Source organism: Epinephelus fuscoguttatus, linkage group LG20, assembly GCF_011397635.1.
Source record: "Epinephelus fuscoguttatus linkage group LG20, E.fuscoguttatus.final_Chr_v1".
NCBI classification, from domain to species: Eukaryota; Metazoa; Chordata; class Actinopteri; order Perciformes; family Serranidae; genus Epinephelus; species Epinephelus fuscoguttatus.
This window is the reverse complement of record NC_064771.1, coordinates 31,250,462-31,267,037: the sequence shown is the minus strand read 5'-3', so window position 1 is coordinate 31,267,037 and position 16,576 is coordinate 31,250,462. Positions and strand designations below refer to the sequence as shown.

General features: G+C 42.2%; 2 protein-coding genes across 2 annotated transcripts in view; both read right to left on the bottom strand.

Annotated features, from left to right (window-relative positions):
* Positions 1-16,576, bottom strand: part of LOC125880848 (leucine zipper putative tumor suppressor 2 homolog) — a 180,805-nt gene that overhangs the window by 84,153 nt on the left and 80,076 nt on the right. The window lies entirely within an intron of this gene.
* sema4gb (sema domain, immunoglobulin domain (Ig), transmembrane domain (TM) and short cytoplasmic domain, (semaphorin) 4Gb) overlaps positions 7,940-16,576 on the bottom strand; it is a 60,307-nt gene continuing 51,670 nt past the window's right edge. Inside the window, exons 14-15 of the mRNA XM_049563626.1 lie at positions 11,508-11,569; positions 7,940-10,927 (exon numbers count right to left, since the gene is read on the bottom strand). Of these exons, the coding sequence (XP_049419583.1) occupies positions 9,957-10,927; positions 11,508-11,569 (1,033 nt within the window). The 3' untranslated portion in view covers positions 7,940-9,956. The remainder of the gene's footprint in view (positions 10,928-11,507; positions 11,570-16,576) is intronic.

Genomic DNA, 16,576 nt, shown 5'->3' with positions numbered 1-16,576 from the left:
TGAGCTAGCAGTAGATGCACGCTTCCTTCTGTGCAGTGATGCAGTTGGCCAGCCTGCTCTCACTGAAAGGTGGGTGTCATTTGATAGAAAGAAAATAGCTCCTACATTAAGTGTCATCTATTTCAATTATATCGGAGACAAAGCAGACATCTTAATGGCTGATATCTCCAACACTTAGCAGCTCATACCAAAACAATCTAGACTGATAAATGGCACTACAGGTAAAAGAAAAAAATGTTGTCTCGATTTCTTCGACAACTGTCCCTTTAAATTACCCACAGACATATAAACTGCAATTACTTTTGTCATACATGTACCGCTAAGCCAATCAAAGTGTCTGCATTTAAATGATTTGTGAACTTATTAAATTTAGGTAAAATTAAACTGAATATTCAGCTGTTTTAATAAAGATAATTTAATCTTAGCTGGCTGATGATGGGAAAATGTTTTCTGTTATTTCATGCTCACTTCCTGCATTTTAATTCATGGCACCAATTACAGATATCAGGACCACTGTGCTCTCATTACACCCGCGCTCCCCAATGGGAGCTGGCACAGCTAGACCCACGCCAGGACATTAAAGGCTCTAAATAAAGATGCTGTTGCTAAGTTACTGCCTTGAACGCTGCTCTGGAAGTGGTCATTTTACCCCCTCGTGAGCTTGTGTTATACCTCTGCTCTGTCAGAGTTATATATTTATGTAAATGACTCTGGGATCACGTGGACTCCAGTCCCAGTGGAGGACAGTGGCCTTGCTGGTTGCCATAAGCTAAAACAGCTGAGTGTTACACCGTCTTGAGAATAGGAGTTGGTGTGAACGTGTTTTGCAAGTCATTTCCTGACTTCCCTTCAGGGCTGTTGACACAGACTTTCTTTCCCAAGCTGAACATAATGCAAAGTGTTTTTTATCTGCACAAAAGCCAGTGGAAATTTAATGAAGTCAAATAAATAAGACAACATAAAAGAAAGTCCTTTCTGTCAGCAGCTCAGGTGGTTAAACTATCTTACAAGTTATATTCTGAGAAAACAACATAGATAAGATCACTATCTACATCAAGAAATCATACAGAACTAACTAGGTTTGGGCGGTATCATGGTGTACAAGGGCATTTAGAAATCCTGGCTATATAATTTTCAATATCACAAAAAATACAGACACTCCTCTCTCTATTAAACAAATACAGAGGTGCTGTATTGAGGTGATATATGCAGTGCACAACATGCGCCACTAGAGGTCAGTCTTTACTGGTGGAACAGGCACATTCTCATCGCAACTCGTCAAATACCGCCGCTTTGTCAGGGGACATACAAGTCAACATATGCCGTGCTAGGTACCCTCCTGCGCCTGTTTTGGATGTTGATGGACGGTGAGTCAATTTACACATTACATTCACTGTGTCTTTTCAATGCAGTCTTTTTCAAAATAAACTTAATTTTAGGTTGATTTCCTCAAGTTTAGACACCAAAAACCAGGGTTAGGTTTAGAAGAAAATATCGGTGCACCCACTAACTCGCCTGGTAGTGCAGGCATCCCATGCGCAGAGGCTGTGTCCTTGATTCAGTTTCAGCCAATAGCCCTTTGCTGCATGCCATCCCCCTTCTTTCTCCCCCTTTATACTATAGCTGTCCTATCAAATAAAGGCAAAAAGCCCCAGAAAATACCTTAAAAAAAGGAAGAAAACATGATGGTTTGGCTCAAAACTCACATAAGAACTGAGCAGCGGGCTCCTGGGTAAAAGTCCGCAGTTTGTTTGACCTATCCACCTCCCTTCCTGCCCTCCCTGTAAGGACAAACTGCAATCAACTGGGATGTATCACAACATCACAGGGGTGTCTCTGTCCACTGCCGACGTCCACTTACAAAGTGGCGGTATTTGATGATTTGGGTTGTTGCCTGCTGCCTCAAAAACTGATGTGCCTGGTGGGTATCATACCACCGTGAAAGGTGCCTCTCTGGGTTGCGCTCTGACGCCAGAATCACTGACAATGCACTTTATTTTGAAGTATAATGAATTTCTGGCGCAGAGTTTTTATTTTGAAGTGCCGTTTCCTGCTGGAGAGCGAGCGCATAATGGGCAGCTACTCAACAGAAACAGGAAACTAGCTCAACGACATGGTCAAATGCTGAATATATTAAACTATGTGGACCTTGGACTAATGACTAAGGAGAAATCTGGACCCCGTGGCTGGACCAGTTGGGAACCACTGAATTAGACAACAGCCAGACCCAGGCCAGCTGATTTGGCCTGATTCTGGGGCATCATTCATGCTGAGTCTCAGCCAAGTCGGGTAGCCGGATACAGCCTGACTAACTTCATCCAGCATGCCGACTTCAGGCCAATTCTGGGCCAGGTTATTTTGGCTACGAGACGAGACTAACTTCGATGTTTTTAGTGAGTTTAGTTTTGTTTCTGTTGAGTTTGAAGAAGAAAATTAAGCTAACGTTAGTCTTACTTCAGTGAAGGAAACTTTTTAGAAGGTGTACAATGGTATTTTTTCTGTTTAATAAGGCAAATAGTTCCAAGAATATTTCCTTTGTTGACATTTTTCGAGTTTATTTTGCTTATTTACTAGACTGAAATAGCTAACTTCCTAGCAGCACAGCACTGCACACAACATACTATCATATAAGTTAACGTACACTGTGGTGAAATGCCAGGAAGTTATGGAGGAAAAGATACCGCCCAAGCCTAGAACAAAGTTTATGGAAGGTGTCACAGTTTACAAGGTATATTACATGACTTTAAAGGAAGTACCTACAAAGGAACAGTGCAAATTGTGAACTCTGTACACCACTTTCTTTGGCCAAAGCCTGGAGAAATAATCTACATAACATGTATATGTATCTTGCATATTAACGCAGCGGGGTGTAAATGCTTCACTGTGGGTTTGTGTACAAAAACAACATCAATGTAAAACTGTTAACCAATGTGTTAGCTGTTTTTAAAGTCCATACAGTGCAGAGCCAGTGCGTGCTGTAAACAGATTGTCCTTAAGTGAGAATGAAGCAGCAGAAAAGGTCGCAGCTTTCAACATGTTAAAGATTGTCCACAGCTTGATGATGAGGGAGCTATGGGAGAGATTACGGAAGCGTTTATATAATACATGGTTAGGTACAGTAACATGTCGAACTCAGTAGAAACTGCGATAATTTCACAAATGTTAAAACTTGCAATAAATAAACTCAACAAGAACATTTCTTTACAACTTTAAATAAAATGAAATGCTCACATGAAATCACACCCATAAATTAGGATCAGAAAACCTTCACTCAATCCTGGTCAATCCCTCTGAGCTCTGTTATAGTGCATGATAATTTAAGGACACAGATTTAATTTTAGGCTGTCAGATTCTTATGGGAACTGAGAGCAATGAAAACGATCCACGAACAATAGCAGCTAGAAATATGAGAGCAGCATCTGCAGTATCGCTCATCTCTCTAATGCAGAAAATCTGGTTGTTTCACAAACATAAACTCTGGGGTTCTTTGAAAACTGGTCCTAATTGATTCGGGGCCATTTGTAAACTCAGCAGGGTCCTTGAGAGAAAAGCGCAAGAGAGTGAATGTGAGCAGAGAGAGTAATAGATGATACTGTCATGCAGAGGTGATGAGACGGGGAAAGAGGCAGCAGAGAGAAGGGGCGAGGGGAGGAATGAAGATGAGGATGAAAACAAGTGAAAGGGATAAAAAGGCTGAAAACATGCAAAGTGCAAAGTAGCGTCTGCCAACACCTCCAGCTGTGTCGTCATCTGTTCTCTGCATGGCTGGACAGGACACACAGGTCAGGAAACACACTTAAATATGTCACTGCAGGAGATATTAAACGGTAAAGTATGGGAAAGTTTGGACGGTATAATCAGCCAACAGACACACAAGTTAAGTCTTTTTATGTGCTCAATTTATGGCCAGATATTTCCCACAAGTGTGAAAGGGTTACCAATACTATTGGTTTAACAGGATCTGAGGCATATAAAAACACATCATCTACCTAAAAAGAAACTTTCTGTTCAGCTTCAGTCCAAATAATGCCCATATTTGGATTAATCCCTTAGAACAAGTAGCACGACCAAGAGGAAAATATTTAGAATAATTGTTATTGGAGCAAACACAGTCATATGGTGAGGAATACAGCAATGTTAGCCAAGGTAAAATCATTTTTCCATTTCGGAATTCGCTAAGAGTTTGAAATAGGTGAGTCTTTACTCTACCCAATCTAAAACTTTTTCCATGCATCTATTTTCATCCGCTTATCCGGGTTGCCGCTGCAGCAGGCCAAGCAAAGCACCCCAGTAACGCTTTCCAGCTCCTCCTGGGGGACCCCAAGGCGTTCCCAGGCCAGATGAGATATATAATCCCTCCAGCGTGTTCTGGGTCTGCCCTGGGGCCTCCTACCATTGGGACGTGGCAGGAACAGGAGGTGCCCAGGAGGCATCCGGATCAGATGCCCAGACCACCTTCGAAGTTTTTTCAGCAGCTAATAAATGGGCTATTTCTGGCAGTTGAGTTTAAGATCTAAAAGGCTGATTTTTAATAAATTCTGTCTGATCTTTCAAAACAGTGTAGACAAGAAGAGGAGATAAGACAAGGGCTAGATTTTTAGCTAACAATTTGTTATGTCATAAGAACAGATACTTCGGTACCAATACGAAGCCAAAACTCTGAAAACCAAGGGTACTTGTTTATCTCCAGTACCTTGGTACCTGGGATGCACTTCTGCTGGACGTGACGGGGCAGCATATACGCCTTCAAGTGTTCTACAGGGCCTGGCTGAAAACTAAAGGGGACAGAGCGTTTGCTGTCAGGGCCCCGAGGCTATGCAACAATATGCCCAAGGAAATCAGGTCTCTTTTAAGTCCTGTCTTCAAACATACTTTTATCGGAGAGCTTCTATTTCCTCATTCTTTAAACACTTAAGTTCTTTTTAAAGTTGTTTTCACGTCTCGTCTGTTTTAATTATTGACATGTAAAACACTTTGTAACTCTGTTTTGAAAAGCGTTTTACAAGTAAAGATTATATCAAATTCTAGTCTGCCATTAAATGCAAAAGGAAGAAGAGGACGAACACCTAACAGCAGGAAAGAACGACAACAAGTGCAGCTGCAGTGACAGCTCTGTCTTGGCTTGCCTAAAGGAAAGGTGTTTTTTTTTTACTGAAAGCAGCATAATTTTTAAATTCTTTGCAGTGGGAATGCTGCGTGTTTACAAATGACAACAGCGGACGAGGTGCTGAGCATCTAATCGGCACTGAGTACGGCATGTTTGGCATTTTTGCGTTGAAAAATTAGAGGTAAAAAAATGTTCAACTTTGGGTAAAACGATGCACTTGTCACTGGCCCTTTTTATCCAGCCATCCAATTGCAGTGGAGGGGCAGCACGAATAGCCTAACATAAAGACCAACTGTCTTGAGCTGGTTTTGCACCCAACTGTAGCTCAGATTTTGACCCTATTTTTTTTTTAGAAAAATGGCAAAATGAAATCTAAATTTGTCCTTTTCCATGTCATCATTGATTTGCTGAATCTGTTTCCATTGCACTTAGTCCATTCTCCAAGCGTGAGAGCTTTCAGTTTTTTAAAATTGAAAATGATGAGGTGGATGGAAATGCACCTATACAAAGGGGACAAGACTCTATGAATCGCACACTTTTGAACAGTCTCTCCTCAGAGATATTCATGCACTCAGCCGTGCATACAGAAAGTGACCAAATCTGTGTAAGGATTGAAAAAGAGCCTGATTTGCAAGCAGGTGAGCACTCTGACTCACACTGAGGCCTTTAATCAGACAGATTTTCCTCCATCCGGACCAGGACATGTATCACTCTGCATAAAGTGCATTTCCTGGACCATATTCTCAGAATATAGTGTCTTACAAGGCAGACAAGTAGACGACTGAAAACCTGCAAGTGCGAAATAGCTCCTGCCTCCTTGTATCATCATCTGGTTGCTGCACGGCTAACCAGGACACTCAGGTCAAATGTTTCCTGTCTGCTTCTACCTGCAGAGACGACAGCGCTCTATGCAAACAGACAAGAAGGCCTCGTCCTCTCTTTGTGGAGGCGAGCCAAGTACCGCTGTTACTGTCAGCGACTCTCTGACAGATGCACGCTGCGAGTCACCGTTACAGGGCTGCTGCTGAGCCACCGCTTACAAGAGCTGATTCAACACTTTGCTGGAAAAGAGACAGATCTTTATTTACCCCTGGCCGTGACACGTTTACAAACTACTCAGGGATTCATTTCAGTCCTTCGAAGTTATACATGTGCTATTTAATCATAGCGCTGTTCACCTTGCCAAAGAAACGCCGTGCGCTTTGCTGCTCTTGTTGTTTTGGCATTGCTCTGATGTCAGGTAAACACTGAGGACGCTTTCGTGGGTTGCATGTGTGAAGGTCTTCTGATTCAACAACATGACACCAGCAGCTTTTTCACAGCAGAGGACAAGTTTCAGAGCTAAATGAAAATGATTTTTCTCTTTGTATCATCATTTTGAAAGAACCCCAGTGTTTTCATTTGTCTTTCACACGGCTGGCATGAAACTCTTCAAAACCTTCAAGGTAATGACAGACACAAAATCAGGGTTTCAGTCTGACAAAGACAAAGTATATGAACAGTTATCTGTATAAATATAACACAGCAAATACACATTTTCCTTACAGCATCTCATCCATTTGTTTCGTGGTCTCCTCTCAGCCTCCTGGACCCTGGAGCCAGTCTGCGGTCTTCAGTGAATTCAATCAATCTAACCACAAACTGGCTGCTCCTTTTAATACTCTTTAATAGGCTCTAATAGCTGCCTTCCATACAGCTGTGTCTCTTTTCTCACACAGATGCTAAAAACAGAACATTAGCTACAGGTGTTAGCGTTGGCACTGACACAGAACAGCTGCAGCCGTGATGTGATTATTGTAATCTACATGAGGACGGACGAAAATGGAGAGTGGTTTAATTAAATCTAATCTGTATGATTGGTCTTTACCACCTGAGCTCTCCTGCACTTCTTAAAGTGATACTCCACATAAAATCTATCAAGAAAGGTGGCTGTAAAACAAGTAGTTTGCTCTTTCAAAGGGAAACAAAGGATTTAAGTCATTAATTGATTAATTGACATTTTTAAAGCAAACTCATTCACTGATTTGCTGATTTTCTCTGTTTGATTTTTAAATTGTATATTTTGGGGTTTTCTGTTGTTTTAAGACGTCCCCCCGGGCTCTAGGAATTTATGCCAGGCATTCTTGACTACTTTCTGACATTTTTTAGACTTAACATTCATTCATTTTCCATAAACTCTTATCATATTGGGGGTCATGGGGGCTGAAGCCTATCCCAGCTGACACTGGGCAAGAGGCAGGGTACAACCTGGCCAGGTCACCAGACTATCACACTGTCTTATCTTACTATATAATGACGAAAACTCTGTCTGTGTGTCTGTTCCACGTTTTTCTCCTCACTGACTTGGTCAATCCATGTGAAATTTGGCACAGTGGTAGAGGGTCATGGGAGGATGCCAATGAAGCAATATTACATCAGTTGGCCAAAGGGGGGCGTTATAGCAACCGACTGAAATTGCAAACTTTGGATGGGCATATCTCATGCCCCGTATGTCGTAGAGACATGAAACTTTGCACAGAGATGCCTCTCCTCATGAGGAACACATTTGCCTCAAGAACCCATAACTTCCGCTTATATAGATTTTCCACCATTTTGAATTTTTTGAAAAACACTTCAAATGGATCTCTTCCTAGGAAGTTTGAGCGATCTGCATGAAACTGGGTGAACATAATCTAGGGACCAATATCTAAAGTTCCCTCTTGGCAAAAGTTGGAAAACTTACTAAAACTGAGCTTCTATAAGGCAATGAATATTGCGGAGGGCGTGGCTCATCACATAAAGGTGTATAACATCTCAAGGGTTTCACCATCACCACGCAACTTTGTAGGCATATGACCACACATAATCTGAGGGGACCCCTCCATTATTGACCCCATCAAACAAAATGGGGGCGCTAGAGAGCTCATTTCTTATCTAGGCCTAACCGCCATATGGATTTTTACTAAACTTGGTAGATATGTAGAACAGGACGCCTCAAGGTGACTGGAGAAATTTAACTCTAATTGGCAACTGGGTGGCGCTATAACAACAGAAAAATGCTTCAAAATGGCTAAAATGCGACCGATCGCTGTGGCTCCCCCTGTGGACCAATGTTTGTTGTTTTTTCTAATTTTTGGTATGACTAAGTCATGGTATGGTATGCTGTACTGTCAGTGTGTCATTCTGTCAGTCAGTCATTCTGTCTGTCCCACGTTTTTCTACTCACTGACGTGGTCAATCAATGTGAAACTGCACATAGGCATTGAGGACTGGCATAGGTAGAAGGTGACAAAGCTGCCAATGGGTATGCACTAGTTATTATTATCTTATATCATGATAAAAGGGACAACACACGTTGTGCACAGATATAAATACAGGTGTGCCTTAAATTTTGCCCAGGGCATAAAATGTTTGAAAACCACCGATATTAGAACAAGTAATATAACCATCCCCACATATTGCAATACTTGGTGTACCTAAGATTGACAAAAATATATCCACAAAGCAAGCAAAAGTAACCTCATTAACCTCTTTAATAACCTGTCAGGAAATTTAGAGGAAACTGCTGCCCCCGTCACCTGTTTCATGGCTGCATTATACAATGTCTTTTATGGAGTTGGAATGGATAACATATTCTATAAAAGGTTCGACAGCCAAATTTTATAGTAACTGGCAGCTCCTGATCAATTATGTTAAGAGCCTGACCTCCCTTTCCCCAGAATGACAACCAGGGTGAGATGATTAATACAATGTAGTCATTGAATCCTCCATTCTAACAGACATTTGAAAATCTCCCAGCTGCTTTTTATGCACTGCAATGACTCATACACACTTATGTTCTTAACTTATCATTCTTATTATTTACTGCTATGTGTTTTTATTGTCACTGTTGTCATCCTAAATTTTCAACCTTGGATGAGGAGCTCAAAAGCCCTGGAGGTGGGGGAGCAACTCGTGTCACTGTATGGTTTTGTGACGACTCCTAAAATGCTAATAAAGATATGTTCATTAAAAAAAAGTTATGATAAGTCTTCTAGTAGTCCTTGAGTTTGGTAGATTTGTGTGTTTGTGGGTGGAGACTGGAGAGTCAGCTCTGAAGTCACACATGGGAGTGGGGTCGAAAGGGGATGTCTCCTCATTAGCCACTGACAGGACACACCTGGAGGTGGGATGTCAGCCAATTCATCCCAAAAGGATGCATTTTTTTTTGCCCATAAAAGAACCTTAATTGCCAACATCTGCCCAAAATCAGAGGGGGCCTCACAGCCGAAACAGCTACTTTGCATGGTGAGTCCAGTCCTTCATCTACGGGTGAGTCAAACCTGCTCTCTCCTAGACCAGTGAAGGAACATCCTCATGTCAAATTTGCAACATGCTTTCAGGTTGAAGTGTAGCCAAATGCCCAATAGACAGATTTTGGGTGGAGCATCACATCATATTGCTCTATAGACTGCAATCATTACGCAGCTCTAAAAACTTCCTGAACACTTCCACAGTCATTAATACGTGATCACCTCCTGGCCTGACTTATATTTGTGTCCCACTTTGCACCTTTGTGTCATCTGACCACCATCTTTAATCACAGGCCTCCAGAGAGTCTACAGTGCAGTCCATGGTCACATTTTCACAGCTCCACCTTTTCAAAGAGCAATCTCTGCTTAGTGTAGTCTGTTATTGAAGTGAAATCATGGGCCATTTAGTCATGGGAGACACAAGAGGCTTCACATTTCAGATCAGGTGAGGACACGACCTGCAGGTACTCTGACACTGGGTAAATAACAACAGCGTTTGATACAACAGTCAGTTCTCCCCACAACTAACCGTCGGGGTCAAAAAATAAATAACTGCGACAAAGACTGAGAGGGGCGTCCTAGATGGAGCTCTCGTCAGGCTGCAGGTCCAGCTGTGTGTGTTTCCTCTGCTCCAGGATCCTGTTGAGCTCCTCTGTAAAGGAGTGGTAGAGCGGCGACATGCCGTCGTGGTCGGCCTGCCTCAGCAGCACGTAGCTGTTCCCGTTCATCTTCCTCAGCACACTGGGTAGAGTTGCCGACAGCCCGTTGGCGTAGTCCATGTTGGGCAGCGGCGGTGGCATAGGAAGAGGAGGGGCTGGGGGAGGTGTTCTGCACGGAGAGAACTGGCCTTCACCTGGAACTATCTGGAGGAAGCCATCACCCATGTCCCCGAAGGTCGGCACCGAGATGGAGCGGCGACCCTGGCGGCCGTTGCAGTGGCTAGAGATGGTTTTAAGCTCAAGAAGGGAGCTCCTTTTTCTTTCAGATGCCCCCAGGACCTGCAGCCCCTGCTGGGAGAACTTGCGGTCGTGAGAGGCCCGCCTGGTGCAGAAGCTCACATAAAGCAGCACCACAGTCAACACCAAGCAAAGCCCCCCGAGAACTGCCACCAGGGAGATGTACACGGCCTCCATGTGTCTGTAGGTCTGGAACTCAGCTCCTGGAGGCAGCGGGGCGGGAGGTGAGGGCAGAGGCTGCTCAGTGGGGCTGCTGGTGGTGGAGAAAACAGTCGGGCTGGAAACTGTAGTGGCATCAGTCGAGTCCGTGGGCTCCACGGGGAAGTAGGAGTCCGTGTGCACCCTGACTGTGTAGAGATAAACCAGGACTGAGACGGAGTTCTCCACAGCAAAGCAGCGATAGGACCCGCTCTGCTGGGCACGTGCTCCGATTATGAGGAGGCCATCTGTGCCGATGCGGTAGCCTGAATTGAGGCCATATCCCTGGAGCTCTTTGCCGTTTAGTGTCCAGCGTGGAGTTGCCAGGTTGGAGCGCAGTTCGCACTGGAGCAGCACGTCGTCACCCGACATCACAGACCTCCTCCGATGGACCACTGAAAGAGAGGACAAGAGGCAGGGATAAAACCAGAGTGAGATAAGGTGGTGGAGAATCTGAGAGAGGCGGCATAACAAAACCGCAGCAGGACGGAGACATGAATATAGAACAAGATGTTCGGTCACCGAGGTCACGTTTTCAAAGTGCAGGTGAGCAACCTGTGCGGCTCAACCTTTCAGCATCACTTTCCATCACATTTCATAAGCCTCTTTAAATGTAGCGAGCCCTGCAATGCAGCCAGCCTGACCGCCTGACCTCCAGCAAGAGAGGAACTGATTAAAATGTGTATGCCGGGACCTCGGGGGATGGGTAAGGAGCATGCACCTAATGAAATCCCTTAATAGCTGCTAAATGCTTGAGTTTTCAGGCAGAGAAAAGAAATGTTGGACTTTTTCACCTCGTAATCTGTGTGTGTGTGTGTGTGTGTGTGTGTGTGTGTGAGAGAGAGAGAGAGAGAGAGAGAGAGAGAGTCAGGCAAACTAATCAAGGGGAATGAATGCGAAGTAAAATAAAGTACTAAAATTTCTCAAAATTAAAAGTACATGCATGTGTGTGTGTGTGTGAATTGTAGCACATACCATTTCCTGAATTCTCCTTGCAGCCCCTGACTCCTTTCAAGATATCCTGGGTTAGGTTTGACCTGAAAGAATAAGGTGAAAAATTAGCATTTAACCAGGAAAGCCTCACTGAGATTAAAAAACGTTCTTTCAAGTGAGTCACAAGGTCATTATAGTCGACTAAAACTAACTTAAAACTAAAACTAGGTGTTAAAAAAAACATTTAAGTTGTTAAAAAACGTTCAAGTGTAGAAATGGAGCATAATATAATAAGTATGTTTTCGTCATGCTTATTACGAAGTAGCCCAGAGCGGACAAACCAAACACTGGCTCTAGATAGGACCATTCATGATCTCATGTTGGACACCGTAATTTGCAGCCCCTCCGCAAAAAGTGTCGGAAAAACAGTTTTTTCTTTACAAACCTTTTTTTTTAAATCATGAAACAGTGTTTTTACTGGTTTTAATCACCTGGGGTCTAATAAAACATTGCCTATGCACAAAATGAGGCCTGAAAGAGGTGTACGCCACTTCCCACAGAAAAGTTGTGATCTTGTTGGGAGAAACCTTGACCCATGCTTACGAACATTTTGGACGCAGATAGTGAGGTGGAAGGCTGACTGTAGAAACTGTCAGATATATATATATATATATATATATTTTTTTTTTTTTTTTTTTTTTGTGGATCTGGCAAGGACTGGAGAGGAGAGACGGTGTTTTATACTGCAGGGTTGATTATTGGATGGTTCTAAGGTGTGCAGCAGAGACCAGGTGAGTTCAATGAATGTAATCAGGAACACAGGAGAGTGAGGGAGTTGCCACACCCACAGCACAGACACAGAAAGAGACAGAAAGCCAGCCAGGACTGTGACACATTTTCAGTATACATCCTACGCACTGTTTTATAAATGAGACCCCAGGTCCATTTGTTTTGGAGATGAAGAGACCTCTGCGGATAATTCATCTCCTGGTAAAAACCACCTGAGTCTGGATCGTAAGTTATCAGAGAAAAACGGTGAGCACACAATAGCAGGGCTAACAGCCCAACTCAGACATGCCAAACAGTGTCAGAGAAACACTAAATTGTGACGTGAAACTACTTTATCCAGTGTTTTCACTGGTTTAATCACCTTGGTCTGTTTGTTTTGAAGAGGAAGAGACCTCTGTGGACAATTCAGCTCCCGGTAAAAACCTCCTGAACAATGAACACTGAAGGAATCCTAACAGGGAGAAGTTTCAGCATGTTGCAATCCACAATCCTCACCACTAGATGCCACTAAATCTCACAAACTGCTCCTTTAATTTGGTTTCAAGTGGTCAACACAACAAGCACGAGGAGGCATTGGTGAATATGCTTATTGAATCTGGTATGCAAACATGACTGAGAGTGAATTGCCTTCACAAAGTGTTGTATTTAAACTGTAATACCTATTCTGAACTTGTTAAATCTTGCCCCTGACAAACACCCGCCATATCATCATTTAAAAAACTAACACTGAAACTCATAAAAACTACACATTAAAACGAAAACTAAATGAAAACGAAAAAACTTGCACTGGAAACTAAAACTAATCTGAAGTGAAAACAAAAATTAAAAACAAATGAAAAATACAAGACTATAACAAGTACGCAAGTACAAGTGAGTCATAGCCAAGATTGGCAGCAATAACGAGTTGCAGACAAACAACAGAGGAAAGAAAACACTACATATGTCAGAATTAAACAGAAATGTCATTATAAAATCACAAAAATTCCTGCAATCAAGTTTCCATCCTGAAAACAACCTTCACGGCACTTAAAACAACCCGGGAGCTGTATAAACCCAGAAAAAAGACGCATCCACAACGAAAACTTAATGAGGCACAATACAATCAAGATTCAAAAATACTCCAAAACATCTGCAGCCAGGAGAGACAACACACAGTTGCTGGCAGTTCAGCAGGCAGATTTAGCAGTGTATATATATATATACATGTTTGTTTTTTACCCTGTACAGTGCAGAATAGCAGAAGTTAGGAAAAATCCTTCCCTCTACCTCCATCTTTGTATCCCAACAACCTCCTTTAAATCAAAAGTGGACATTGTGCCACATTAACCAGAGAAATGTAAGTAAAATCTCCCTCTGACATTTACTTGTTTCTGCAGCTTTCTCCAAACGTGATGCTGCCCACCAAACAAATCCACAGGAGAGGCTGATGTGTCTGCCGCCGTAATGGAGATTAAGATGTCTGCTACTCACTCATGCAGAGTGAATGAAGAGAGGTGCACACCCAGCAGAAGAGTGAGCCAAAGTAATGTGTATGTACTTGAGTGTGTGTGTGTGTGTGTGTGTGTGTGTGTGTGTGTGTGTGTGTGTGTGTGTGTGTGTGTGTGTGTGTGTGTGTGTGCTTTGTTTGGAAAAGTTTTATTATATGCATTGGTTTATGTAAATGTAAGTCTGTCCAGCTGAATCCAATCACATCCAGTATTTGCTACACTGGTTTCATTTTACAGGATTCATCTAATATCTAAGCTGTGATGGAATGTAACTCAGTACGTTTACTCAAGTAGTACTGACACGTATAAATTTGAGGTACTTTATTTAGCATTTCAATGCTACTTTATACTTTAATATTGTACTTTTGCTGCACGGTATCTATTTCCGAGCTAAAGTTACTACTAACTTAATAAATTAAGATTTTATATAGAAAATATGTTAAAAACTTACTTCTGACACTGTGCAGATAGTTCTTACGTACACTCACCAGCCACTTTATTAGGTACACCCTGCTAGTACCATGTTGGACCCTGTTTTTAATTCTTGGTGTCATAGACTCAACAAGGTGCAGGAAACATTCCTCAGAGATGTTGGTCCATATTGACATGATGACATCACACAGTTGCTGCAGATTTGTCGGCTGCACATTCATGATGAGAATCTCCCGTTCCAGCACATCCCAAAGGTGCTCTATTGGACTGAGATCTGGTGACTGTGGAGGCCATTGGAGTACAGTGAACTCATTGTCATGTTCAAGAAACCAGTTTGAGATGATTTGAGCTTTGTGACATGGTGCGTTATCCTGCTGGAAGTAGCCATCAGAAGATGGGTACACTGTGGTCATAAAGGGATGGACATGGTCAGCAACAATACTCAGGTAGGCTGTGGTGTTTAAACCATGCTCAGCTGGTACTAAGAAAATCTCCCCCACACCATTACACCACCAGCAGCAGCCTGAACCCTTGATACAAGGCAGGATGGATCCATGCTTCCAAATTCTGACCCTACCATCTGAATGTGGCAGCAGAAATCCAGAGTCATCAGACCAGGCAACGTTTTTCTTCTATTCTAATCTTCTATTGTCCAGTTTTGGTGAGCCTGTGTGAACTGTAGCCTCAGTTTCCTGTTGTTAGCTGACAGGAGTGGCACCTGGTGTGGTCTTCTGCTGCTGTAGCCCATCTGCTTCAAGGTTGGACGTGTTGTTGCTTCAGAGATGGTCTTCTGCAGACCTTGGTTGGAACCAGTGGTTATTTGACTTCCTGTTGCCTTTCTATCATCTTGAACCAGTCTGGCCATTCTCCTCTGACCTCTAGCATCAACAAGGCATTTTGGCTCACTGGATATTTTCTCTTTTTGGGACCATCCTCTGTAAACTCTAGAGATGGTTGTGCTGAAAATACTCAGACCAGCCCGTCTGACACCAACAACCATGCCACGTTCAAAGTCACTTAAATCACCCTTCTTCATCATTCTGATGCTCCGTTTGAACTGTGTAAATGAGCAGTTAAACAGGTGTACCTAATAAAGAGGCTGGTGAGTGTACTTTGCCTCAGTAGCATTTTCAATGCACAGCTTTTACTTTTAACAGAGTATTTTTCAGTGTGGTGTAAGTATCTCCACCAGTTATTAAGAAAACCACTAGAAAGATAGTGCTATTAATTTCCTCATAATTTTCTAGGACGTATCCTGCAAAGACATTTAGTTAAATAAATATTAATTCATTCTGCATTTATAATTGGATACTTTGATCTCCAAATATGTCGAATTGTTTTTTGCCTGTGGCCAAATGCACAGACCGAAATACTACTCCTGTAGACATGAACAATAGATGAATGACAACATAGTAAAACACAGTTGTAATAATATAAAATATAATCAACTGTTGGCAAATACGGTCCATTAATTACACTTAAAATGTTCTTATAACGGCTTGTAACTAGATTGTAGTGTGTTATAAACAATTTATTTTTCCATACTGGCTATAGATACTCAATATGAGACCATTAAGTGAAGTGTTACCAAAATAAATTGTAAGTCATGGATCTGTGACATTTTTACCATAAAACAAACAGCAGTGTCAGTTCCACATTATTTGCTTTTCCACTTTAGATTCTGAGTCACACTCGACCTGAATGCTGATTCAAAGTGCGAGAGAAGTTTCGGGTTTCTTGGCTAATGATTCTAAACTGTAGAAGAAGCTCCTGCTGAGCTGAACAGAGCTGACGGGAGAAATCGAGGTCGACTCCATTGTCTTAGACCTGCTTTCATAGAAATTCTGTTGGAAGGGAAAATAAGCTGCATAAATAATTAATTCGACTCCGGTATCGCCGTCGGGCTCAGAAGAAAGAAATAAAGGTCATGTAATGCAAAAATGTACGCTGTGTCAAAATTATTAATATCTGTTTTTTTGGTTTATTACTCATTTCAAGAGGTGGTTACAATAATGACGTATTTAATTATCATGCCAACATTTTCTCTGAGCTGTTCACCATATAATGTGACTGTTATATTAATAATGTGGAGAGCTTGGAGCTATTTACTCTTGGCATGATTTGAGGTTAATTAATGAATGTTACCATATATTTCTTTTAAATTCATAGAAGTTTTGAAGTTTCTGCTGTCATCCAAATACATTCAGCAGCAGATAAAGAAGAAATCGAAGTAACAGAAGCAGAACAAACAGGTGGAGCTGCAGAGGAGGTTTAGGGGGGAGTAGACTGGAGGATCTATGATTAAGCAATGCAAATTTATCTTTCTCAGCAAGAGTCTGCTTCTTCTGCCAAATCTTTGTTTTTTCTGTAAACATGATGTGAATGTGTCGTCTTCTTCCCTCC